General features: G+C 39.5%; 2 protein-coding genes and 1 pseudogene across 2 annotated transcripts in view; all 3 read left to right on the top strand.

Moving 5' to 3' along the window:
- LOC132018651 (large ribosomal subunit protein uL6-like) overlaps positions 1–2,191 on the top strand; it is a 39,983-nt pseudogene extending 37,792 nt beyond the window's left edge.
- Positions 2,192–2,646: 455 nt separating this feature from the next.
- Positions 2,647–10,096, top strand: LOC132018650 (collagen alpha-1(III) chain-like). Its single transcript, XM_059401566.1, has 4 exons — positions 2,647–2,752; positions 4,032–4,177; positions 8,901–9,798; positions 10,010–10,096. Exons 1-3 carry the CDS (start codon positions 2,647–2,649, stop codon positions 9,597–9,599), a joined length of 951 nt encoding a protein of 316 aa, XP_059257549.1. The 3' UTR covers positions 9,600–9,798; positions 10,010–10,096.
- A 73-nt stretch (positions 10,097–10,169) lies between these two features.
- The window catches only part of MAN1A1 (mannosidase alpha class 1A member 1), a 166,509-nt gene continuing 149,176 nt past the window's right edge, over positions 10,170–27,502 (top strand). The window contains exon 1 of the mRNA XM_059400633.1: positions 10,170–10,876. Coding sequence (XP_059256616.1) covers positions 10,256–10,876 — 621 coding nt within the window. The 5' untranslated portion in view covers positions 10,170–10,255. The remainder of the gene's footprint in view (positions 10,877–27,502) is intronic.

The raw sequence follows: 27,502 nt of genomic DNA, 5'->3' as shown, positions 1-27,502 counted from the left end.
TGGCTCTCTGCTCAGCGGGGAGCCTGCTTCCTCCTCTCTCTCTCTGCCTGCCTCTCTGCCTACTTGTGATTTCTCTCTGTCAAATAAATAAATAAAATCTTTAAAAAAAAAAATAGGTCTTCTGATTCTTAATCTAACTCTGTTGCTCCTGCATCATTTTGCTTCATTTAAGCTGCCTACTCTGAGCCAGTTAACTTCTCTTGGAAACATTTTGCTCACTACAGTGCCGTGAGGCACAGTTAACTTAATAGTAATTTTCCACACATCAAAAAATATGAATGTTATTCCTTGTCTACGTTTTACTTAATAGGAAAGAGTGTGGAGTATAGAAGTGATTCATAACTTAAAAACATTCCCTTGGTTTGACTATAAAAGTATGTGTGTCTCAAGCTGAGAAACTGTAGCATTTTCCTCTGTGGTCTTAAAAATGCTTCTTGACTTTATACTCTCTACTTACTACTTTTCAAACTTCAATATTTAACAATACTATTTAGTATGGTCAACTTCATTTGTTTTATTATTTATTTATTTAATTAATTTTATTTATTTATTCTGCTTAAGGCATTCCATGGTTCTAGAAAAAGATCTTTTGCAAGCTTGTTCTGAAAGGAAAACATTCTTTCTATAACAACTTTATTCAAATATAACTCACATACCATAAAAGTCACCCAATTAGAACATACAATTCAATATCTTTTAACATATTCACAGAGCCATGCGACTGTCATGGTAATTAATTTTAGAGCATTTTTATCATCCCCCAAAAGAAATCTTGCACCCTTTAGTGGTGACCTTCCACTCCCCAGGACCTTAGCTCAAGGCAATCACTAATTTACTTTCTTTCCCTATAGATTACCTATTCTAGACATTTCTATAAATGGAACCATAGCATATGTGGTCTTTTGTGACTGCAGTCTTTAACTTAGCATAAAATTTTCAAGGTTCTTCCATGTTTCATTTTGTGTCAGTACTTCATTCTTTTTTATTGCTAAATCATAGTTCATTATATGGATATACCATATTTATCAGTTGATGGACATTCATGTTGCTTCCATCCTTTACTATTATAAATAATGCTGCTATGTATTATGGGTAGTGCTATTATGAACAGTCACAGACAGATTTTCATGTACACAGATATTTTCACTTCTCTTGGGTATATACTTAGCACTGGAATTGTTGGTAACTCTGTATTTACCCTTTTAAACGACTTCCAGACTATTTTCCAAAGCAACTGCCCCATTTTACATCCCCCCCCCCACCTCAGCCATGTATGTGAATTTAAAACACTTTTTCAAGGAGAGGGAAATGATGATGCTACCTATAATTGATAAAATATACCTAATGGAACATTATATATAGCCTATTAGTTAATTGAAAAGTTTCAGAAATTTACATTTCCTAACTTTCTTCTTAAAGAAATTTATTCTACCTTATGAACACCTATGGAATAAAAGAAATTAGCTCTAGCATTACTTAAGTAAACTAAGTTCCTTATAATGTCTACCTACTTTTAAGAATATTGAAATTAAATTCTTGATAGATAGATATATATGTGGATTTCAATATTAAGAATATAAAATGGGCTCTCTTGGTCTCATCTACTGTGAGAATAAAGACCATTCTCAGCAGTTAGACTATTGACATTCCAGAAAATGTTGACATCACTCTGAAGGGATGCACTGTTATTGTGAAGGGCCCCTGGAGAAACTTTGCAAAGGGACTGCAGTCACATAAATGTAGAATCCAGTCTCCTGGGAAAGGTAAAGAAGAGGCTCCAAGTTGACAAATGTGGAATATAGAAAAGACCTGGCTACTGTTTGAACTATCTGTAGTCATATACAGAAGATGGTCAAGGGTGTTACACCCGGCTTCCATTACAAGATGAGTTTTGTGTGTGCTCACTTCTGCATCAATGTTGTTATTCAGGAGAATGGTTCTCTTGTTGCAATCCAAAATTTCTTGGGTGAAAAATATATCCACAGGATTTGGATGAGGCCAGGTGTTGCTTGTTCAGTATCTCAAGCCCAGAAAGATGAGTTAATGCTTGAAGGAAAATGACATTGAACTTGTATCAAACTCAACTGCTTTGATTCAGCAAGCCACAACAGTGAAAAACAAGGATATCAGAAAAATATTGGATAGTGTCTATGTTTCTGAAAAATGAACAGTTCAACAGGCTGAGGAATAAGATCTAAGTTGTCCAGGTATGGAAACAGCAAGATGCCGGGTGATTTTTCAGACTTATTTGGGATATTTTAAAGATGCAATAATAGATTTATTGATTTGGGGCTTTTTCTTAAACCAATATTCTTTCCAACTATTTGGCAAGTAAACCATTCAGAAGTAAATTGCAGTGTGCCAAGAGCAGTAACAGAAAGAATAGAACAGGAGTTTTTTCTAGTAAAGCTTCATCGGAGAAGTGGTTGTTTTTTTTTCCTTGTGGTTTTTTTTTGTTGTTGTTGTTTTGTTTTTGTTTTGTTTGTTTTTGGGTTTTTGTTTGTTTGTTTTATTTTGCTTTGAAGGACTATTAGGGTATTTCAGCAAGAGGAATATGTTATGAGCAACAGGCCACACTATGTGGCTGTTCACCATTGGATGTAGAACTTTGGGGGCAGTCCTGAAGGTGTCTAACTTTGCAGAGGCATGGATTTGAATATTTGTGAGGTCCGTGTTCTTGAGTCACTTCTCTGGATACCAGTAACTTTTTGTGAAAAAGCAGCTGAGGAGTGGAACAAAGTGATAAGCCTCAGTAAGTTTAATTTGTGTTTAGGATAAACATGGTGGTTGTGTCCAAGATCCTCTTAATCTTACTTTCCACCCTACCCTACCCTAGCTCAGCCCATATGCTAGTCCTTGATATTTTTAGAAACTGATAAACTTTCCATAATTTCCTAATTCCATGTGCCATGTTTTTTTTTTTAAAGATTTTATTTATTTATTTGACAGAGAGAGATCACAGTAGACAGAGAGGCAGGCAGAGAGAGAGAGGGGGAAGCAGGCTCCCTGCTGAGCAGAGAGCCCGATGCGGGACTTGATCCCAGGACCCTGAGATCATGACCTGAGCCGAAGGCAGCGGCTTAACCCACTGAGCCACCCAGGCACCCCCATGTGCCATGTTTTAAATATGTTATCCTGCTAGAGTAACTTAGCAGGGTTCCCCTCCCTCACCCCCACTTCCAACAATTTTCCATATCTCACTTGAAGGAAACTCCAACCTTCCAATTTCTCAGGCAAAATACAACATTCAATCTTGATTTTTCTTATACACTACACATTCAATCTGTCAAAAGAGTGCATGTTCTGTCTTCATGGTAAGGTATGTTTAAAGACTTAAAGAAATTAACAAAAAGAGCAACCACATGGAATGTAGTGAAAGACTTTGATTTTAAATGAGCCAACTGGATTTTTTATTTTAAGGAGTAATCTTGGGTTTGATGATAATGCTTAATTTTTAAGAAATATGAATGAAATGACCAACTATAGTTTGCTTTGAAATAATTTGAAGTGGGGTTGGGGAAGACACTGGATGAGGTTCTAAGTGAAACAGATTACCTATAAATTGGTATTTGCTGAAACTGGCAAAAATAAAGACTATAAAATGGATGGCAAGTTTAAGCATTTGATATTTCTTTTCTTCATTACTGTTCAAGTTATGATAGTATTATACAGTGGAAGGCCTATATCCATTTAATATTTGGGAGAAACTGGAAAACTTAATCTCAATGGATGTTCAAAAACTATTTATAATCTATGAGCGAGAGTGAGATGAAGCATCTCAAACTCAACACATTTTAAGTTTAGTAATTTGTAAAAACCCTATCTGCCAGTTCCAGACCATTAAGTCTAATAGATATATGGATCACTGGTTTGGAATACTTCCCTTCCCTTTTCTTATGTTAATTTCAACATGTCCCTCTCATTCCCATAGTCACGACCAGTTTTAATTGTACTAAACAAATAAACTACCAATTACACATTCAGTAGATGCAATTTGTTCAACCTGCAACACAGATCTGCTTTTACCTTAGCCCATAATGAATCTATATATTGCAGACGAGTGTTCCAAGTGAACTTGAAAAATAAGTTCAATGGACAAAGAACCATAGGTGAATTCCTATCCATTTACAGAAACCCAGGGCTAAGACAAAGTTCTGCCTTGAAGGACAACATGAAGGTCTGAATATGTAGTACAAATAGTGCAATTATTTCGCAATGAAATTGGGAAGCCATAGTTGTAGATCATTCCTTCAAAACAGGAACAGGCACATGCGGTTTCATTTCATTTTACTTCATGAAAAAACTTTCAGTTAGGCAGAATAATGTCTTATAATTTTTCTAAGTTTATTTGGTTTTTCTGGAAAAGTTTATGATCTTTTATGGGACAGAGAATGAAGAAGGAAACTTTTTGAAGAAAAAGTGATTTCTTTTAAAAATGTATCTAAAGAATTTAAACTAAGAAAACATTTTATATTTTTCTCTGGTCAGAGAAAGAAACTTTTTCTTTTCATTTCACTCAGTTGAAATAATATACTCACCTCAAGTCATAAAATTCAAACATTTCAGATATAAGGGCTCCTAAAGGTCATCGTTGACATTCTAAGCCCAGTTTTTTTGCCCTGAATCTTTGGTTTCCTGATTCTTCAAACACTGAACAGTAATATCATTCTCCTCACTTGGAGACTTTGCCATCATTCACATTGTCTAAAGGCATAAAGAACTATAAAGTTGGTTAGTTGGCAAAGTTTTTGTCCCATTTATATAAAGAGTGGAGACACTTGTAGGACCCACTGCCTACCAAACCTGAGGCCATTTCCCCAATGCCTCTAATCGATGTTACTTAAATAGATGACAGAAGTTGAAAAGTGACAACCATGTGAAGAACTACATAATCCTAAAATTCTTGCTTAGCACACTTTTCCATCTCTTCCTTTTAAGAATCCTCTGTTTGTGAGTACCCCAGACATTACTTTCTTTTATAAGGAAAGAGAAAAATTGAATTAAATTTCTCAAATGCCTATTGTGCCAATTTCTACAAATTACTAAGATACATATATCACAAAATGATATAGATTAGTTATATCATTTAATCTAAGAGCCATAGCAATGTTACCGATGAAGAATGAGACATGTAGAAGATAGGTAACTTATCACACATGGTCACACAGCCAAGGACAGGCATGTCCTCTATAATAAATCACTCTCTCAATCAAACTTTTGCCTATTTAACTCAGAAAACTCTCCAACTTATCTTTTTCAGTCCTTTTGTTAATCACGTCAAAACAAAACAAAAACAAAAACATCATAAAAGTAGTTCTTGTAAGTCTTAAAACCAGAAGAAAACTTTATGTAATGAAAGAAAACTCTACCTAAGAACTTCCATAAACTTAACTTTCCGACCTTGAAAGTAGGCTTAGAATCCTTCTGAAAAAATCATTCTATCTCCTTTTCTTTCAAATAAATGTTTGTTCTCAGGCTCCAACATTCAAGATAAATAAAACATTTTCTAATTTGATTACTAACATTGCAACAGTGTTTTTCTTCCTTCTTTCCCTAGAGTTTTGGATCTTTGTAGAGTAGACTACAACCCACAGCCCCATTTACAACTTTCTTTCTATGGAATGAGGCACTCTGAAAGTTCCAAAGAGCTAATGTACAAATACTTGGTGGAACACAATGTTTTTAAGTTGGGGACTGCTAATATTTATGAAATGAGTGTTCAAAACAAAAACAGATGTTTCAACAGGAGCCTGCAGGGACAGAGGGGTCTCATTGATTCAGCCTCTTACCACCCCCTTCCACACATACACAAAGGTGATTGGAGTCCTTATAAAAATAATCTATTATACAGCAAGTTCCAAAGTAAATTGAGGAGTGGGAGAAATAGAACCAGAGCTGTAACTGTAGCTCCTCAAATGACCACAAATATTACTAACATTTGTTTTGTAACTTGGTTAATTCTTATCTTAATAAACTTCATGTAAAATTCAGAGTTGCCCAATGAAGTATTGAAAATTCATGATTAATGTTCCAATGAACTATTGGAAATAGTTCATATATTATATATATATTATATATATATTATATATTATATTTTTAAAAAATAAAGGTCAAAACCTATTCTGACCTGAAATTTGAAGACAAGTAGAAAACCAGCAACAGGAAAATTTTATCAGAAATCTAATGTGTTGGACAATTTCAGTAGTTAACTCTTACACACATATGTAAGTGTATTTCTTTTGTTATATTACTTTTTATTTTTAAATCAAAGACAAATTCTCAAAAGGATTCTTCCATAAACTTCTACCTAGTACCTTTTAGATAAATAAAATATTAAGAAATAATAGATAAATTCTAGATAAACAAAAATATTAAAAAATATTTTTGCACTTTAATTTTTTGGAATTTACAACTTTATAAAATAGTCATTCACCATAGTTTTTATAAAAACATTGTCACTCCCCCCCAACTCTGTTTATAATTATTACTATATTTAGTTTTTGGCATGTTAATATAAAAGGTAAACATACCCTTTGCTAGATATTATTTTAAAAGCACAGAAATCCAAGCAGCCAAATAATTTGGGGATTTCTTTGCACCTTGGGGGGATATCACTAACCAAAATCAGTTTTTAAAAAATTACTTGATTCTAAAGGTTTTATCTTGAAACACAAAAATTTACAAATTATGAGAAAAAGATACAGATCTAAGCATTGGAAAAGGAAAAAATAAGAATTAGGTTTGTAGACAAATTTGCAAAAGGTACAAGGAAGTCATACTTCAGAACTAGCTGGCCAAAACAGAAAACACAGCAAGTATTTAAACAGAAAAGCCACACAGAATTATTAAGGTTGCTAAGTTTGCACTAGACTATTCATCAAGAAAAAACAGCAACTTTGTCACAACCACTGTATTCACAAAGATCATGACATATATTCATGTAGGTGTGGTGGGTGAGTATGGATTTATGGGACAGGGTCATGGTTTTATTATTTGGAGATCAGGACCATCCCCCATATTTTTAATTTATCTCAAGATATAAAACATTGTTTTTCCAACTGTGAAATGAGAAGTGCTTACAGTATTGAAATCAAGGCAAAGTGTCAGATTTTGCTTCAACAAAATGCAATTTCTAATTTACTAACCATCCAATATTCTTCCTTTACCATGAATATACAGAGCGTTGTGTGGTTATTTTAAAAGTTTTTGCGTGGTTGATTTAGTTAGTATGTTCCTTCAAATACCTTCTCTATGATTTTTTTTTTTTTTTACTTGCTATAGCCCAGATATGAGCACTCCCACATATTTCTCATCCTACCTAAGACAGACTGGCCCCATTTAAAACGTATCCTATAATCAACCACCCATGCTATTTTCTTGTTTAACAAATCATTAAAGCCAGGCTTCACTCATAATAAATCTGTTTTATAAGAAATACAGGTATTAATAAAGCGATCTTAAAGTAACCTTCATAAAGGGGAACAGAAATAAACAGGGCAGTCACTTTAAAAGATGTAAACACAATATAGATAAATCAAATTTGAAGTTTTTAGGAAAAAAAAGTCATCTTTAAGACCATATGCTAAATTTGGAATATTTCCACTACAAGCAATAGGTTAAATGTCCAAACTGGTTTTGTATCAAAATTAAAGAGCACCAGAAGTAGAATTAGGTCTACAACCCTTTTTTTTAAAATCACCATTTTATCATACACTTAAAAGTAGTTTTTATTGCCTTTCTGGAATACTTAGTATACCATTTTTAAACTAAAGTTTCTAAATATTTGTGTGGCTATAAGAGATAATTCCATTCCTAAAACATAATAATTAAAATAATAAATCATCAGGAAAAGATCATAAAGGAATTATCTTTTAGGGTGTTAACCCTGATTATTACCTCTCTATCCATGAGGTAACTGAATTTTAAAGCTGTTGAAAATAAACAATATTATTTCACACTGATTCAAACTTTTCAGCTTATCCACAACTTGCAAGTGTAGTTTGAAATAAAAACTTCCATCATTTAACTTTAAAAAATTCGTTGTTTTTTTTCCATCCTTCTAAACTTTGTTACCCTGCTTGGATATGCTGCACTCTTCTGGACATAGAATTTCATAGCAGTTATCAGAACAACCAAGCCATAAGGTCAGTTTTATCAAACAACAATTTCCTATTAACAGAAAGGTTGGGGGTATGACTCATTTTATACAAAACAAATATACAACAAATAATGATGGTTTAAATGAACAGCTAAATGAAAACTGTAATAAGGATTTTTTATTTAGTTTTGTATTTTCTCATAGAGTCTACGCCTGAAACAACCGTATTGTAGGCACCTTCCTGTAAACTGCCAGCTGTTTCCTTAGTTTTAAAATGACAAGCAGACGCAGAGTTAAAATCACATTTCCAGAGATGGGGGAGGCATAGGATAAGGCTGCTACAAACTAGCTTTCAGAAATAAGAATTCAGTAGTCAACTTTTACTCTCTGATAACCCCCCTTTTTTTCTTTTTTTTTTTTTCTTCCTTCCTTCCTTCCTCTCTTTCTTTCTTTCTCCCCGCCCCCCCCCCGCCCCAGAGCAACAGGGAAATTACAAACACATTTTGTAAAATAATGCTGTCTTGAAAACAATCTCTGTTGGACCAAGTCCTTATTTCCCTGGAAGTGATTGCATCTAAGACTTAATTTCAACAGTGTTCAAATTTATTACTTGAAGCTATGGCATAAAACTGTCTTCTTTAAATGGCAAATTTGACCAACTTCTATGAGATAAATGAATTTTGAAAGTGGGAGTGGGTGGGGGAGGTACACAACTTTTTTTCTTCAAGTGGGTGGGGAAAGGATGCAGAGGAAGAAGCATCCTAAGCAACCACAAAACGAAGAGTATCTTAGGACGTAAAAGGATGTTAGACTCAAGAGCTCAAATGCTTTCCCATCGCAGCATCTCTACGGGGGACTTTTGGTTGGACTGCTACGAGGCACCGGGGGAATCCCCGTCTTGGGTAGAAAGAGGGAACTGGAGAAAAGACCCGTTCAGAACGACCCAGCGTCGGACGATTCTCAGCGAGACCTGCCCTTCGCGGGACCCCCCGGAGCGGGCCTCTCACGGCCTGGGGAACGAGTCCCAGGGGGCGGCAGGGAGGTCCTGCGTCAGTCCGGGCGCCTTCCCAGCCACTCAAGGCCAACGAGCCCCTGCAACCCGGGCACGCGGACCGCGCAGGGTACACTCCCGGACCCCGAACCCAACCCGCCTCCTCGCGACCTGGGCCTCCGGCGCGGGTCTGGACGGTCTCCATACCGCCGCTCCCGCCGGCCTCCAGCCTCCCAGACCGCGACCTCCCCGCCCCCGGCCGGGCCCCCGCGAGGTTGCGCTTCCCGTAAACTCCCCGCCCCGCGCGGCCCCCTCCCCGCCTCGGCTCCGCCCCCGCGGGTCTCTGAGCGGGGCGTGATTGGCCCGGCCACGCCATCACTCTCCGGACGCGTCACCGCCCTCGTTTCCGAACGCCCGGAGACCGGCAGTGGTATTAGTGCTCTCGGGGCCGCGGAGGAGGGCGGCGTGCTGTCCTGCTCGCTCCTACTCGCCCGCGGGTCGGCGCGCTAGCCCAGTGGAGCGGCGACCAGGGCTGCGGGGCTGCCGGTCTGCGCGCTCAGCCGCCCCCTGGGAAGCAGTAGCAGCTAGTCCCAGCTCCGAGATGGGGAGCTGGCGAAGTTGACTAGCCCCCCCGACCCGCGCTGCGTCCCTCCTGCCCCAGAGGTGCGTTGCCCTCTCCACGAGGTGCCCGCACGCGGCCCTGCTCCAGGTGTGCTCAGGACACCCCGTCCTCTGGGACTAGAAAACTTCACCCCAAGTCCAAAGAGTGAGCTCCGAGGGCGGTGCCCGGAGCCAGACTCCCGACTCCGCGCTTGGGGGGCTGTCCCGGTGGCTAGCACGGCCGTCGGAGGGCGGAGACCCGCTGGAAACTTTATCACCATCATCGTAATTACTACATTTTACTGTTTCTCTCCCCGCAGGGGCTGCGGCCAGCGGTTTGTCGCGCGTGCTTGTTTGCCAAAGGAACTGCCCGTGGGAGAAGACCCACAGAAGAGTTGTTTCCGCAGGGCATACCTGCAGCCCAGCCCAGGGGCTCGGGCGGCCTGGATGCGCAGGACCCAGGCCCGCAGCCGCTGACGCCGGGCGGCGGCGAAGTTTGGCTGCTGAGCGGCGCGGCGCAGGGCCACTGGACAGCGGGCACCCCAGCGGCCGCCGCGGCTGGAGGGATGCCGGTGGGGGGCCTGTTGCCACTCTTCAGCAGCCCGGCGGGCGGCGGCCTGGGCGGCGGCCTGGGCGGGGGGCTCGGCGGCGGTGGCAGCGGCAGCAGGAAGGGATCCGGCCCCGCCGCCTTCCGCCTGACAGAGAAGTTCGTGCTGCTGTTGGTGTTCAGCGCCTTCATCACGCTCTGCTTCGGGGCGATCTTCTTCCTGCCCGACTCCTCCAAGCTGCTCAGCGGGGTCCTGTTCCACTCCAGCCCCGCCCTGCAGTCGGCCGCCGACCATAAACCCGGGCCCGGGGCGCGCGCCGAGGACGCGGCAGATGGGCGAGCCAGGCGCGGCGAGGAGGGCGCGCCCGGGGACCCGGCGGCCGCGCTGGAGGACAACTTGGCCAGGATCCGCGAAAACCACGAGCGGGCTCTCAGGGAAGCCAAGGAGACCCTGCAGAAGCTGCCCGAGGAGATCCAAAGAGACATCCTGCTGGAGAAGGAGAAGGTGGCCCAGGACCAGCTGCGTGACAAGGCGGTCTTCAGGAGGCTGCCCCCGGTGGACTTCGTGCCCCCAATCGGGGCGGTTGGCAGGGAGCCGGCCGATGCCGCCATCCGTGAGAAGAGGGCAAAGATCAAAGAGGTGAGTGCGTGAGTGCGCCGTACTGGAAACCCCTCCCTCCCGGCAGCCTTCTTCTGGGAGAAAAAGACAAACCTTTGAAACTCTAAAGACTAACATTACAGTGTAAAGGGGCAGAGAGCTTTTCCTCTTCCACCAGGTGCAATCTGAAAGGCTCTTTCTTTTTTTTTTTTTTTTTTTTTTTACTATCACAGTAGATGTAGCCAATTAAGATCTGAGGTTGGATCCCGTTGCTTTTAATTTGCGTGCTCTGGTAAGCATAAACCACAGGAGATAGGTATTAAGTACATGGGCAGGTGGGGTGGTGTGCAAACCTCCTCTTTCACTGGCCTGTACGGGTTAATCGTCCCTGAGAACATTGACAATGAGGGTCCTAAACAGCCCCCTACTGAAGCTTGGACTGGGCTGGAAATGAAGGCTGGATGTAAAGGCAAAGTATTGATCACAGAGGATCCAAAGGTTCTAACAGCCAGGGCGTGTCAGTCATGTGGCTGAACGTTCCAGGTGGCATCCTGTGTGTACTTACAGATTAGAGAGGTAAAACCCGAGAACTTCCTATCTTGGGGGCACACTGTTGCTTACATTTTAAAAAATGAAAAATTTAAAAAGCCAGCCGATTGTCTCTTGCATTTCTAGTGTAGTCAGAAAAAGAGTATTTTATGTGACGCAACAGGTTTGCCTCCACAGCAGCACAAAGACGACAAACTTAATCTAAGACAAACATGGACTTTGATAAGTCTTTCATAGTTTATTTCTCGTAATTTTCAGTTAGCACCTGTAGCATATGGCCGTATGGCTGCTTAACTGGCTTAAAGCTGAGGGGGACCTCTAAAGTCATTTAAGACTGTCAATTTAAAGATGAAATTTGAGGGGCCCAAAGCCCCAGAATCAGTTAGTGATAAAGGACTTGAAGCCAGGACTTCCTCCCAGTCCCCTGTCACTAGTCAGCAGGTTCTTTGTGGACATGCTTCCTTCCACAGCTACTCTCCTGTGTGAAACTATGCCAGCCTGGATTTTAACACAATCCAAGAGCTGTAGGAACCAAATTAAAAGCATTTCATCCCAAATCTTAATTCGGATTTTTAAAATGTGTCGTAAGTGGAAGTAATATTTTGGCATTTAAAAAATGTCAGAGCCTCTGTGAAAATAAATGTTATGTTTGATATTGGGTAGGTAATCAAGAAAGGAAAAGTCCTCATTCTCCCATTTTCAGAGAGTAAACAGAATTTTGAGTTCGTGAAGAGGTGTTTAGCTTGAGTACCTACAGAATGGAGGCAGCTTGATTGCTATGGGATTTGTGACTTTAAGACCAGATGAACATGGGTTAGTGATAATTGAGCAGGTTAAAGTAGATTTGGGCCCCTTTCAATTTACCATAAGCACAAAGTCGGTGCCTTCATCGTTCTGTGCAAATAGCTTCCTTCGAGCCCATCAGCCTTTCTGTTTAGGGACCCTTCTTCAGGCATAGATGAAGACCTGGAGGAATGGATTTTATGCCCCCGACTTCTCTCTAGCAGATTGCCTTCTCCATGAAATCCTGTCAAGGACACCAAATTAGAAAAGTGGATAAAAAGCCTTATTTCTCACCAATTTCCTTCACCTCTTCATCTCCCATCCTCCTTAAAAATATCCAGTCAAGGGGCACCTGGGTGGCTCAGTGGGTAAAAGCCTCTGCCTTTGGGCTCAGGTCACGATCTCAGGGTCCTGGGATCAAGCCCCACATTGGGCTCTCTGCTGGGCAGGGAGCCTGCCTACCCCTCTCTGTCTGCCTGCCCCTCTGCCTACTTATGATCACTGTCTGTCAAATAAATAATAAAATCTTTAATATATATATATCTGGCCAAAACCATAGGTAAATTAACCCTAAAACTGTATGTTTATGTTTCCCTTAAGTTGAAAGCAGTGCAATTCACAAATGTCATGCCCTGAATTCCTGAACTGTCAGTTAGTGCAGATCACAGTTGTCCAAAGAAATTATTTTAAATACTAGAGACGCATGGATGTTGAAAAGCTATCGGTACCAAGCAATAGTGACTGAAAGTGCATTAAGAGCAGAAGCAGTGGGAATTGAGGATAGCATATTAACTGTATGCCTATCTGCCTCTATTGGATCCATGTTATCTGCATCTCTAAATCAAAAGGTCTAAATTAGCCATGTAAAGAAAATGTATGTAGCCTTCTGTATCTGCGTGATGCTAACATCTTAGCACTTAGATGTTTTGAAACTGCCCAGTCTTGCGTAAAGTGGTGGAACTAAATGTGTTCTTTTAAATTCCATGTTGCCGTGAGACCCCCAAAAAGCTAGCAAAATTAGCTTCAGTATTTAGTCGAAAGCTAATGGAGAGAAATGGATTATGGTTTTTCATCAGATTAGTTCAAGCAGATGCATTCCTTTGTAAACCAAAAAAAAAAAAAAAAAAAAAAAAAGTAACTTGTGCTATTCTAAAACTGTTGAAAATGTTCAGTTCTAGAAAGGAAAGAGTGGTTACCTACTGTGAATAGCGCACTGCTCTTCAACTTCACACTTTTATATTCAGTTTCTGGCACCACCGTGGACTTCTTTGTCATGGCCCAGTGGATCTTTGCCTTGATTTTATCTTTATTGTTCCTGTGCTTTCTATTTCTCTTCATATACATAGGCTCTCTATCACACCTGAATGTACTAACAATTTTATAGCTAAAATTTAGGAAGTATAGGCAAATCTAATATGTTGAGAGCTTAAACTCTAATTTTTGAGCTGAACATTAAATTTGTAAATTTAGTTTAAAGACAGCTAATAGTATTTTTATATTGCCAACACAATTGTGTTACTGGTACTTTGGTAAATTCTTAACAAATCTGTGCCTAGAGGAGACCACTGTAATTCCAAATTGGACATTGCCTAGCTCCCTTCACAAAAAGCATTATATGCTTTCCAGTACTAACTTGAGGGATGGTAAATCTTTAATGTAATACTTAAAATTGAAATCGAAATGCTCCCTCCCATGAAAACTTTGTAAATAAACCAGCTCTGGAATTTCCTTGAATTTTATAATACATAGTACACATTATCATGAGTTTGATCTTTTAAAAATTGCACTAAAGTTATCCATAGTTTTAAAAAGCAGTGTTAAAATAATGAAGGGCTGAAGTTAAAATAGCACCATAGAATTTTTAAAGGAATAGTCTAATTCCTCTTCTACCTTAACCCTTTTTTAAAATCAAGAAGCTTCTTTCTTTCTTTCTTTTATTTTTTTGTTTTTTGGTTTGAGCCTTTACAAAGAACTTGTACTGTTTTTTTTGTTTGTTTGTTTGTTTTTTTTAGGAGTAGAGCCATAAACCTAGTTTAGAGGATGAATAATTTTGGTTTTCATCTTCTGGAATTAAGGGGAGTCCTTGAGTAATGGGGGATAAAGACAACTTGTCAGAGGGTATTCTTACCTTCTCAAACTGGAATCTCCACTAACCTAAACAGGGTAGGAGTGAAGGGGCTGACAGTCAGCTTTGCGTCTCAGTTAAGGCTTTGAGATTGGTCAGCCATGGGGCTCACAGTTGTCTTTAGGTTTCTCAAAGCATTCTTTAGTTTTTTATTCCAGGTTTTTAGTTTTCTATGCCAGTTCTGCTCACCCTACTCTGAAACATACCTGACATTGGCAATAGGTAAATGCAAGATCCCGCACTCTTAGGTCTTTCCCCAGAGCAGGGAGGTCATAGAGTATTTGTAAAAAAATTTTTTCTCTTTAATAAGCAAATGAATAAATTAAGATTCCAACAGTTTAAGTGGTAGAGTTAATGCTGACTGTTGAACATTAATACATGAAAGCAAGAAAAGATTGTTAATAGGTGATCAATTATGTCCAGCCTAATTTTCTGTAAGCTATTGATAATTTGTTTGAGAGGAATATTCTGTCTTCCTCTTACCAGGTATCTTAAAATTCACAGGACTTAGAACCTAGTTAAGGTGTGAAAAGTGGATAACAAAAGCATTTTTGAGTCAATGCTTCTCTATTTTTTTAAGTGAGCTCATAAAATAAACCATCCTGAGAAATTTTTCTTAGTATTTCACATGCACAGTAAGTGCCTTTGTATGAAATCTGAATTTGTTGAAATTTAGTGGGAGACTTACATATTTCTATTGAATTATTCCATAAGCTATGGTAGTACAAATTCTTCAATAGAGTTTCAAGCATGTGTCCCAAGGTCAGAGGGGAGGAATGCCTACAGATCGGTGTGAGTGATGAGAGATAAATATACATGGGTAGATCAGAACTGCACTGGAACCTGCTTATAGCCCATAGCCCAATAGAGAACCTGTGTGACCTTTCAAGTTCTTTATAACCTACAAAACCATAAAAATGTGTGTGTTTGTGTGTGTGTCAAAGGTGAGTTTTGATTGATCAAAATAGGAACATCTACCCTGTGGATTCCAGAGATTCTATGAAATGCCTTTCCCTTAAGCAGACAAAAAGGGTAAAGGAGAAACCAGTATTTGGTAGTTTAAGGAAGAGATTCTTTCTTTGGGAAAATTAAGTCATGACTTTTCCTTCAGTTCTCAGTCTGGTGTTAAGTCTTAGTGTTAAGAAGTTTGAACTGCCTCTAACCCGCCCCCACTTAACCCTCACTCCCAAACCTGTTTAAAGATCCTTTACACAAACTATGCAGATTTTTTTCTTTTACCAACAATATGCCATAAAAATTTTAACTCTCTGATTTTTAAAAGTAAACATATGCTCTAAGTCATAAAGTCTCGTTCTGTATAGTCCTTAGAGATAGCTCAGCTTGCTCATCTTACAATAGACACAACTGAGACAGAGATTATTCTGGAAATCACATTAGAGTTGAGTGGAGGATGGAAGCCAGATCCTTGGGGACTGCTGCTCAGTGCCTTAACATAGCTTGCCTCCTAAGTAAAATGCCACAGAAGTATATAAATGGACAGGCCATATTCATTATTTGCAGACTCTTATGGAGAATGATTACAAAATACAATTCTGCAGTATCATAAATTTGACCGTATATTAGTTAAGTTACATTAACTATAGTCATTTTTTAAAGCCTTATTAGTGGCATGATTTAGAAACCTCTTCTTTTTAAAGCCACCCAGGAAAAGTTTGATATGACATTTTTTTTTCTGTTGATAAAGATCTTAGCAGGAAGCAGAGATATTTGTAATCATTCAGTTGAACATTCTTTACAAAGAGGTGGGGAGGCAAAAAGGAGGGATAGGAGAAGAGGGGCAGCTTAGAGAAGAGGAGTGTGACAGAATGGGGAGCTCTTTGAAACTACAAACCTACATACTCTTGACATTGCATGATATGTAACAGAAGAATTGATGGCTTGCCTAAAGGACTACATTATTTAAAAAGTAAACATACATTAAAAATGACAACAAGCTACAGACTCTGTATAAGGAGCACGGTTCTCTTCACCCAAGTAGGTCCTAGAGAGAGTCTGGATACCCTGGCCTGTTCCTGCTCTGTCCTTTTGCAGTGCTGTTTGGGTGCAAAGAGCTGATCTGGAGGCAGTTGACCAGGACCTGAATTTCTGCCTTTTAGCGAGGCAAGTTGTGATTGAATCTTTCAGAGCTTCAGTTTTCTCGTTTGTAAAACGAAGACAACAGTGGGCACCCGCACCCATTTTGTTAGATCAGAAGGCTTAATTAAGTGTGGTCATCCCCGGCAACACTTAGAATGGTATCAGGCATGCTGTGAATGATTGCTAAATCCTCCTTGCTATTATTACTGTTATTAGCTACTGCCTAAAGCCATCCATGTAAGATTCCTTCACTTCATAATGTTGGGTAAATCAGGAAATGGATAACGAAGTCTCAAAAAGTTACCAGAAACAGTTCAAATCACGTTTGGTGCTTAAAAGAATACATTTCCTTCCAGTTCATCAAGATGATCTTTCCAGACAGCTATGATTTTATTGTGTTACTGTCAACTCTGATTTTCTCTGCTACCTTCCAAAAAAAAAAAAAACTTTAGGTCTCTCTAAAATGGTATACTTCTTCAGCTTCTGTACATCAAGTATTTGAGACTTGGTCTCTTTATCGTAGTCAGATGTGCCCGTTCCTGAAGTGGCCCCTTCTCAGAGGAAACACAGTGCGTGAGGCATTGACTCCGTTCCCCAAAATAGAAAGGGAAATTGAGGAAAATGCTTTTTCACCAGTTTTATCTTTGGAGGAATGTTTTTAAGAAATTAGAAAAAAAATTACTCCAAACTTGATAGAAGTATACATAATTATCATCAATTCTATAGTCAGAGAGCAGTCTATCATCTAATAATCAAAATTCACATCAATCAGTTGTACTTTGTGACTCCAAGATTTTGCCCTTCTTTGAGAGCCACAAATTGAGATTTATTGGGGTTTTGGGCCCTGAAAGACCTCTGAGATCCTGAAGCCTGGTCTTCATTTTCCATGTGAGACACAGGGCCCAGTGAGCTGTGACTTCCTGAGATTCCCCTATGCACTAACTTCAGAGCTGGGAACTGCCTCTTAGCCTGAAGGCCACACTTGGCCTGTGATTTCTTGACTCTAATGAGAACATATGTTTTGGAGGCTGGCTGTCCTAGCCCTCCTTCTTCCTCAACTCTGAATGGCAGGCCAGCAGTGAGAAGCCCCTTGAGACCATTCTAAAGGGAGAGGAACATCCTTGCTTAGTGAGGTATTGCCTGAGAAAGCAAGACTGGCTAATTCCTTGGCTCTGAAGAAGGGGCAGCACTGCCCTATCCACACTGGGTCCTGATAAAGACTTGTGTGATCTTTAGGTACTTGAAAGAAAACCAAATGTGATTAAGGCTTAATTAAGAGCATTTAAAAGGCACAACCCTCCTTTGCCTCTTGAATCCTCTGGCAGTTGCTTTAGGTACATTAGAGCCCAGCAGTCCTGCAGATAATCCAGAACAGAGATAATAAAATTAAAAAGCCCACCATCCTTTGTATTCACTTGTCTTTTGTAACTAGAATGCCTCCCTTACTTCCTTTTTTCTGTCAGTCCATTTGTCTCCCTGGTTATTAAGCTTATCAAAGGCCTGTCTCCGACCTGCCCCACTGTGTTCTCCTCACACTTGCTCTACGGCCTTTCCGTCAAGTGACATACAAGCCTTATTATAGTGACTTTAATTTGCACATCTTCACGCTGTTGTATGTGGATCTCCCACAGGACTCTCCTGCCCCCAGTCCTTCCTGAGGGTGCTGGGTGGGAGAGAAAGCATAGAAGAGGGGGTGAGAAGCTGCGGAAGCTCATCAACTTCCTCGGATGGTCTAATAACAGGGCACCACAGGCACTGTCAGCATCTCTGCCGCAGCACTGGCGGGCATGCCTATTTGCTGACATTATAGGGGTTATGAGGAAAAGTGTGCCCGTGGGGTGTGGACACAGACCTTTGAACAACTGTGGGGATGAGCAAATTCAGGCCCTGCAGGGACTATTGGAAACTCTTATCTGCCCTGTCCTTTCTCACTGAATTGTCTTTCCAAAGTCCTGTGAGGAACACTTAATTCTTCTAAGGGACCAAAGGGTTCCTGGATTGAGGGGTTGAGGGGTTGAGGGGTTAGCCTATGCTAGGGGTGGTCAAGTCCAGCCTCAGTCCAGCTTCCCTGACCTGATGTTTGGGCATGACTGTCTGACCCTAGTTCCCCTTTCACAAGAATATGTGTTGGAGCTGCTCAAAGGGTGTGTTTCCTCACTGTATCTCTATCACGGCATAAGGCAAAAGGACAGTCTCATAGAGTGATGAAGGAAGCCCAGGCATGTGTTCCTAGTGGCAAAATCTCATTCCCAGCTGCCTGAAATTGCACCATCCCTGCCTCTCTTTTGTTGATGTATTACTTCTTAAAGCTGCTGTTAAAAGTGTATCACTCAAGTTGCCCAGCAGAAATTATTACACTTTGAGGTTTGCCTTAGCAAGGGTGAGAATAGGTTTGTAGAAGAAGGAAGTGTCTTTCATTGTCTTATTTCATTGCAAACCAATGCTGGCGTAGGAAGAACCATTTTGAACGTACACAGAAACTGAAAAAAGAAAAATATATCCTTTATATCCCTATCACTTCGTCACAGGTAACCCAACATTATCCCACCCCAACATGTAGGGGGTATTTCCCCCCACAGATATAACCACACTATGCATACGTGTTTTTTCATTTTCTTTCTTTTTTTTTTTTTTATTATTTATTTGACAGAGAGAGATCACAAGTAGGCAGAGAGGCAGGCAGAGAGTGTTTTTTCATTTTCTTTGGAAGTGTCATTTTTTTATGATCGCCTAATGTGTGAAGTACAAGCATCACAGTTTATTTAACCATTCCCTTGGACCTGCACATTTAGGTCATTTCCAGTTTTTTTGTTTTTGAAAAAATATGCTGAGATAAACACCTTTGTCCATTAGGTTTCCATCTTATTTTTCATTGCCCTGACCACCCACCCCCCCTCCTCTTAAGGAGGATTTCCTCTGAAGTTCCTGAAAGAGGAAATGAATGGGTCAAAGGATCACAGTACATTTTGAGGGATTACTTTTCAGAAACAGTTTAAACTTTCTCTTGTAATATAGTGAATGCAGTCTATTAAGTCTTTGTAAATTTCATAGGTGATGAAACAGTATCCTGTATATTTAGTTTGCTTTTCTTAGAGCAACATTTTCTTCTGTGTTGGTTGATTAGTTGCATTTCCTCATTGTGAGTTGGATAGAACAAGGAAGTTACTAAAGGGGCAGAATTTGGGGAAAAAGCAAAGCATGGACACCTAAGGAGTGGAGTGTCTATTGGAGAAGATGGATCTAATAAGCCGGCTGATGGGACATACGGGCTTGCAATGGAGGCAAGGGCCCGTAAAGTGATAAACAGCATTTTATTTAAAAGGGGGAAAAAAAACCCACCTTAACACAAAATTTGCTTCTTCTCTGAGTTGGTCACAGGATAAAAAGTACTCTTTATTGATAGGAGTACTTCCCAAACACCTCAGCTAAGACCCATCCAGCCCCCTTCAGCTCATAGTCATTGTTAGGTTATAGTTGGGCTTTTGCATCATATATTTGAGGAAAGTATTGACCTCTCTGAAGATCTGGGGAAGGTGGGAGGGATCCTTCTTTTTTATAGAATTCATCAGGTTGGTTTCCTAATATTTTCAGTTTAGAGTTGAAGATCAAAAATACTCCAAATAGAATTTCAGAAGTGATTTTAGTGATGCCAGAAAATGGCAAGTCTTACAAAGATGAATTCTTACAGAAGAAAAATTACATTCTATGTCATGTATTAGAGGCCTTTAGTGTTTTAATTATGATAAATATGCATTTTGTTTAAGGTATCTTGAGAATAAGAAGAATGATTTGTTTATGAGGTTTGGGCTTTTATTTTATTTTTTTTGCTACTCCTTCAAATAACGTCTTTTTATTCAGGCATTTTTAAGATAGTGAGGAGCTGCACATCTCAAAATGTATTTTTATTCTGACCTTGGTTAATTCATAAAAGTCTGCCAAATGCCAGAACTCTTTAAATTTGGCTTTGAGACTGTGTTAACACGGGGAATAACGATTGACATAAATGTACTATATTATTTTTATAAATTGTGGCTTGAGATGATAGTAATTTTAGAATATTTAGGATGCTGTTCTCTGAGACATGTTATTTTTGTAGTCAACTAGCAGTGTGGAATGTTATAATGTATCTAGTCAACTACAGGTTTTCATCTCGTAATTAGAAATGCTTCAACAGACATACTGTGTTTTCAGGAGTTATTAGCCCAAGTCAGCAATTTTATAAGGCATTCTTATTAAGTGTAAAAGGAACTTTATGTAGTAATTGGTGTGTATTTAATACATTGTATACATTTACTTATATTAAGCATTTTGGTTAGTCTTCATTATTTATGTCTCCTAGGGGTTACGTTGTTTAGAATGCATGATGAAGACCTCAGTAGCTTAAAAACATCCCCACCACCAACAAAATGGAATCTGGACAGGTTGGGTAATTTGAGGAGCATAAAAAAGTGAAGATGATTTATTAACTACCATGTTAAGCTGATTTAGCAGTTAGGATGAATAAAAATTATGATCTACTAAGTGTTCTATCAGTAATTAGATAAAGTCATAGCCAGGTTAGAAGTACTTGTTTTCTCTCCCTCCAAAAGTACAGAATCTCTGTGATGTCATCTCTTCAGAGTCCTGAATCTCTTCCAGGACTATCATGTTGAGAGCAAGATAAAGAGCTTCCCCATCATACACCCAATGGGTCAACTAACCCTGGGCCTTGTCCGTAATAGGACTCAATAAATATTTGTTGAATGAATATGCTTATTTAAGCAAACATACCAAGAGGAGTTATTCAGGTTGAGTGTGACACACATACTCCCTACTTGATATAACTACAGAATCCAAAAATGAGATCCACTCATCTTTGGAGCTCCTTCTGTGTTTCCTCATAGGCTACAAGCCATTGTCTTTTGAGGAAAAGCTTCCTGTTTTATAATAGTCAAATTCATTCAGAACCAGATCTGGTGAATAGAGATCAATCAACATAGGAAACACCTTTTCCCATTTTAAAGTTGTTTTCACAATGATTCATAAAATGAAAAACTGTGTTCATTTTCTTATATGACTTGTAAACTGGCTGTGCAGGTTGTCCATAAAAAAATCTTTTGGGCAGATGTAACATCAGTGAAATAAATGCAGATACTTGTGATAGTCCTTTGTTAGTCAACACTTAATTGAATATTTTTATACATGAGACACCTAATTAAAGTTGGTTTGGGTCACCCTCTGCTCCCCTCCCCAGCAAATATTTTTGAGACAATGGTGTTTTTATAAGTAATGTTTACAGTACCACACCGAAATGAAAAGTAATCGGTTAGGGGTTATTTTCCACTAGAGAAATTAGAATCTAATAAAAATTTTCTCTGTAAGAAGGTGTGATATTTTGGAAAAGAATCTTGGTCTTCTGTTTCCCAATTAAATATTTTGTAGCTCCTGAAAAGGACTGTTTCATGTAAAAAAATTGCATGGTAGAAGCTCTGAGAATTTTATGAATTTGTAAATGGTCCCTTTTCCAATTCATTCTGTAGATCACTATTAGATTAGTTTTCCTAAAATGCCACTTCTCTCAAGTCACCTATCCCCAAGGTTTTTCCTATGGAGTAGGGATTCAAACTTCAGCCACCTTCAGAATCTTGTGGGGGACTGGTTAATGCACATAGATTGCTGGGCATTACCCCCAGAGTTTCTGATTTAGTAGATCTGAATGGGCCCCAGAATTTGTATTTTTAACATGTTCCCAGATGACTAATATGGCTGGTCCAGTGACTAGAATGTGAAAAACATTGTACTAGAATGAAGAAGTCTCCTTCCTTAGGCTGGCAATCATGGTCTTCTCTAAATCTGCCTCAGTTTGCTTCTTGATTCATACATAGCTCTTAAATAAGAAGGGGCTTTAGCTTTAGTTAAACTAAACTAAACTGCTTAGCTAAACCTGCATAGTTACCACCTCCGAAACAACTAATTAAGGGCTTTGCCTTGTTTAGTTTATTCCTCACAATTGGAATATCCTCTTATATGCTCAGCATTCAGGTCCTCCAAGCCCTTTCTCACAATCCCAACATTCACGGATCTCCCTCCCTTTTCCAAATTGCCACGGCATTTGTTATTTCTGGCTCTGCCCTGTGGGTCGCTAATTTCATGGACATATATGTTATCTTTCAACTAGATGTTTAACCCCTTAAGTGTGGAGACACCTTTTTCTATACCCTAGGTTCACAGCCCAGAATATAACAATGGAAGGCAATTTGTCTTAAATGTAACCAAATTGGGAAACGATTTAAGTATATCACCAAAATTCTAGTCAGAATGTGAGGCACTGTGACAGAGTACAAACCCTCTGAGCCTCCCTTTTGACACCTGTGAAATGGAGCTAACGTTTCCTCTTTGTGCAATTCTCATTATGAGAATTGAAGCAGGAAATACATGTGAATTTCTCAGCATAATACCTGGCACATAGCATTCATTATTCAATAAATAGTATTTATTTGTCAGTAACTAGGGATTATTCAGAGTAATAAGCTCCGACTTTTGCTGAGAAAGGGGTTGTTGGTAAGTAAGTGGATTTGAGAAGTCATTTCCAAGAAAGAAAAGGAAGCTTTGGCTGCAATATTGTTGCATTAACCAATACTAGCTTGTATTTTCTGCTGTTACCTCCCTCTTTGGTTGTTGTTGCCAAAATTCCTGCTTCCTATAGCAGGAAAGTAAGCATTCTTTTGCCTCGTTTCAATTGTTATCTCATAGAAGGGATGCTCATCCTTGAGAAGACCACGGAGACCGTGATCATTCATCAGTGTCCAGTTACCTCTGGCTTCCTGGCCTGGTGTGTCATGTGACACTCAGACTGGGGGAGAGGGGAAAAAAGGAGAATGAAATCTGGAGAAATACCTTAAGGGCATGAAAAGAAATATTCTGTGAGCCGAAAGGCTGAAAATGTTTCATTCAGAGATAGCTACATGTATAAATTTAGCTCAGTAATTAGGCATATGGTGCTTTCATTTAGAAAGTATCTACACCCTTTGTGATAAGATCCGTTGATTATTAGAGCTGCTGCAGCTTTAACTGTCTGCAGCAGAGATTCCTACTGCATTTAAAACAAGAATTGAAGAGTGAAATGGAAAAACGGAATTAATAATTTGTTCTTGGTTGGTTTTAATCTGCTCTTTATTAACTTTGTAGTTTATGCCTGGAGGATTAGATTTGGAAACAGAACATCAACTAATGTTCTAAAAGTTTACTTCCTTTTATTGGAACATTATATTCTTAAAGACTTTCTGAAGAACATTTTGGCTGAATTTAGGCTTACGTTCTTATGATTCAACCTAAAATAATAGAAACATTTTGACCTATGATTTTATTTTTAACTTTTAAGTTATTTCATGTTAGATTTCAGAGTAGGGTTTATTTAATAAAACCTGATTAATGTAGAGAGGTAAAAGTATTCTTTGCTGAGCACAAGTATGTGTTTAGTCTCCTTTTTCTCTAGCTCTTTTTTTTATGCCTCCCCTCCCCCTATCTGTTTCTTCAATCTTAGAATTTTAAATCTGCTCGCCATTCGTGATGAGGAAGATAGGAAAAGTTAAAATCAAAAGATACTTGCATTTCCCAAGCCTCGTCAGTGTTTCTAAAATTGATTGACATCAAACAGACAAGAATTTTATAAATAGGAAAGAGTCCTATTCCAAGATAGAGCATAGTGTGATGAACTAAAATACAGAGGTTTAAAAACAGCTGCCCTTGGGGGAAAGGCTGTTCATCTATTTCTTAATGCTTCTTTAATGTAGTTCCATTAGAATCTGCCTGTAAATCTGGGATTCAGTGTAGTGGCTTGTGTGGTTGTAGTTCTCCACCCATCTGTGATCTGGAGAATTACACCCCATCTTTTCATAAGGTAAAGACATTAGAATTTAAGCATTTAGGAGACTTCTTTGGGGACTGGAAGTTTATGAACCTGTAATGCTAGATTTGAATTAACCGACTATTGATTTCTCAGAAGGAAAAAGAATCTGGATGTATGTGTTCTTGATAAGTAACAGCTTCGAACTAACTCCTCTACTTTGGCTTTAACGGGGTAATAGAGGTTTAGGAGTTTACAGCCAAATAGGCCATGGGTAATCAAGTATTAGTTTTAGGTGTCTTAATTTAGCTGTCTTTTTCTGTCATAGTTTTTACCCGTGCTGTTAATCATCCTCCGTCCTTTTGCGTCTTCTCTCACAGAGAGGTGGAGCTCATGACACAAAGGTGGAGAGCAGAAGTGGAAGAAGTGTCAATATTAGATGAGTCCCTTAATCATCAGGATTATCAGCAGAGAACTAAGAGCGCTCTCGCTTTCCTAGAAGCGTGAGTTGTGAACTCCAGACATTAGCACCTGTGCACAGACAGATCACCTTTTCCCTGATCTGTGGGGCACTTACTGCTAGGTTTCAGAATTCCTAAGGGGGAAAACTATCTAATTACATGTTTGGTTAGCATATCTGTGGGCCTTGGGCTCTCAGTGGAATTGCTGGAAGACTATCTCTGGAAGGAATGCCTTTGATTGATTTGAAATCTCAGGCATCACCATAGAGTTGTTAGGGCTTTCCAAAGCACTGGGGAATTTTTGCAGACAGCGCTTTCTAGAGCTGATCTGAAGGTGGTAAACTAAACTGGCAGGGAGGGATGACTCTTCCTCCATCCCGAGGCGAGATCACCCGGCCCTTACTTCACTCCAGAGTACCCTGCCTTCACAAACGCCAGGAGCACAGAGCACATTAGTGATCACAAGAGAGAACGTCTGTATATAATGAATCCTAGAGTTTTCCTTCATCATGTAAGAAGACCCCAGTTGGATATTTCTTTCTTAAACAGAATTTTGCCTGAATATTTAAAATAACTTATTTATCCTTTGACTTTTAAAACTTCAGCTATTAATTTGCCGAAGAACAACAACAATAAAAATACCTGATAATTTCCTCCTCTTCTCTAGGCTTAAAATAGAGGGAGCAGTTAAGACCACACATTTAATAAAAAATACCACTTCTTAGTTCTACTCTATAATATGCTTCCTTCTTTCTCCCAGTAGAATGCATGTTATTCTTCTTGTTCTGAGAATAGTCTCTTTAAGTGATTTTTTGTGTAGCTTGATCTATATATAATTAAAACAACCAATAACTAGATTTTTAAAATCTCCTTTTTGCATAGATTTTTGTCTCTTTTATCTGTAATTTTAATTCTAGAGTGGTGAAAAATATGAAAGTAATTACAGCATACCATTGTTGAGATTTGTTTCTTGTTAGGTGCTGTGCTAACCACTTTACGTACATAAACTCACTTCATTCTCAGAACAACCCTGTGAATTCGGTATTATTTTCCCCATTTTCCACAGAAGAACTCGAGGCCAAGAAAGGTCACGCAAATTGCCTCGGGTTCCAAAGATCCTAGTGCTCCACCTGGGATTTGACATTAGTCTGTCAGACACCATCCTCCTCCCATGGCCCCTGCTGCATCCTTGAGGATCTTGTCCATTTTGACTAAAGAACTAGGGGTCACAAATTCACCCTTTGCCTGAGAAGGAGAGGGGAGGCAGGAGCATGAGGGCTGGTGATATCCCATCTCAGCCTGTGGCAAACAAAGTGCTGGCATTTGCTTTTGTTTGTTTTCATTTTGGTTTTAGTTCCTTAGTTGTTGTCTTGGTTTTTTTTTTAACATTTACTCTGAAAGTTAATCCCATGATCAGTTTGTTTGGAAAAGCTTCTCTTAATAATATTGTGTTCAGCATGAAGCAGGTGTTTATTAGTGTGTATTAATGTATGTGTATATACCTTAGTACTATGTTTGTACATGATATAGATCCATGATTGTGTGTGTTTAATTATCTAAAATAATACTTAAGCATTAATGAAAACAATGGGAAGTTCTGGAAAGTTGTTTAAGTCAAGACGGGGAGAAAGAGGACAGTCTCTGAAAGAAAGTCTAAATGTGCTTCCTTTTCACCCCTTAGTCTTAGGGCAACTATGACTTCTAAATTTTAGAATAGTTTTACAATTATTTCATTGTAAGGGGACAGTTCATAAAGTATGACCATATTAATACAAGTGAAATGTTAATTTTGAATTCATATGAGATATACTACCAAAAGAGGTTTGTGAGTCAGAGTAAGTCTTGTTACTGACTCAACACTCAGATTTTGTGTAGAAGTAACAACAAAGCATGCTTACTTGGTCCTACATGATGAAACACTGGACAAATAATATCAGATTTGCATTTTTGGATAAGGCTGGAGTCATGCGCATGTTAGGCTTTGCAGTAATCCAGGTGAGAGGTGACGATGGCTCACTTCACACAGGGATGGTGGGAGGCACCAAGGGCACAAATCCTTGAGATATATAAAAGATAACATTTACAGAACTTGGTGAACGTTTATAGGGAGGGGGAAGGAGGAAGTAAGTTGAAACGGAGCTTGGGTTCCTGGTTTTTGTACATGGGGTAACGAGGTGTGGACCCAAGAAAAGGAGAAGAGGGAAGAGGTGAGATGGATTTGGTTTGGGGCTGTTTGGGGTGTTTTGCATTAAATGAGAAAGATGTCTAAGTGTGGAAGTTCACAGTAAGCACTGAAAAGACAGGACTGAACTAGAAATACTAATCTTAAAACCGTTAGGCTTAAGGCCTAGTTAAGCTCCCTCAGGGATCCAGTGTCCCTATTAACAGGAGCTCAGGACCTGAAGCCTAAGGAACATCAACATTTAAGGGATTCCTAGAGGAAGAGACAATGTGCAAGGACATCAGAAGCACAGAAAGAAAAACCGGTAGAGTGCGGCACCCTGAGGCATTTTTTAATATTTAACATTTTAAGCTGTGAATCTCAGCAGTGTCAAATGATGCTGAGAAACAAGAGAAGGACTAAGAATTGGTTTTCGGATTTGGTAATAGGCTGGCAGGAATCGACCCCTTCCTGGAACATGTTCAGTGGAGTGTTTGGAGTGGAATCCTTATGGCAGGCGAGATAGGGAAGCACAGGGACGGTTCTTTCAAGAAGGCCACAGCGGTTGGGACTGGAGGATGCGGTGGAGGCTGCAGGATGACCAGCGGCAACAGGAGAGTTGACTAGAGAAGTCGGCAGCTTCCGGCACACAGTTGGGCTTGAGGCC

This window comes from Mustela nigripes, chromosome 5 (genome assembly GCF_022355385.1).
Source record: "Mustela nigripes isolate SB6536 chromosome 5, MUSNIG.SB6536, whole genome shotgun sequence".
In the NCBI taxonomy this organism is placed as follows: domain Eukaryota; kingdom Metazoa; phylum Chordata; class Mammalia; order Carnivora; family Mustelidae; genus Mustela; species Mustela nigripes.
Note: the sequence above shows the minus strand (reverse complement) of the source record. Positions and strands in the feature narration are given on the sequence as shown.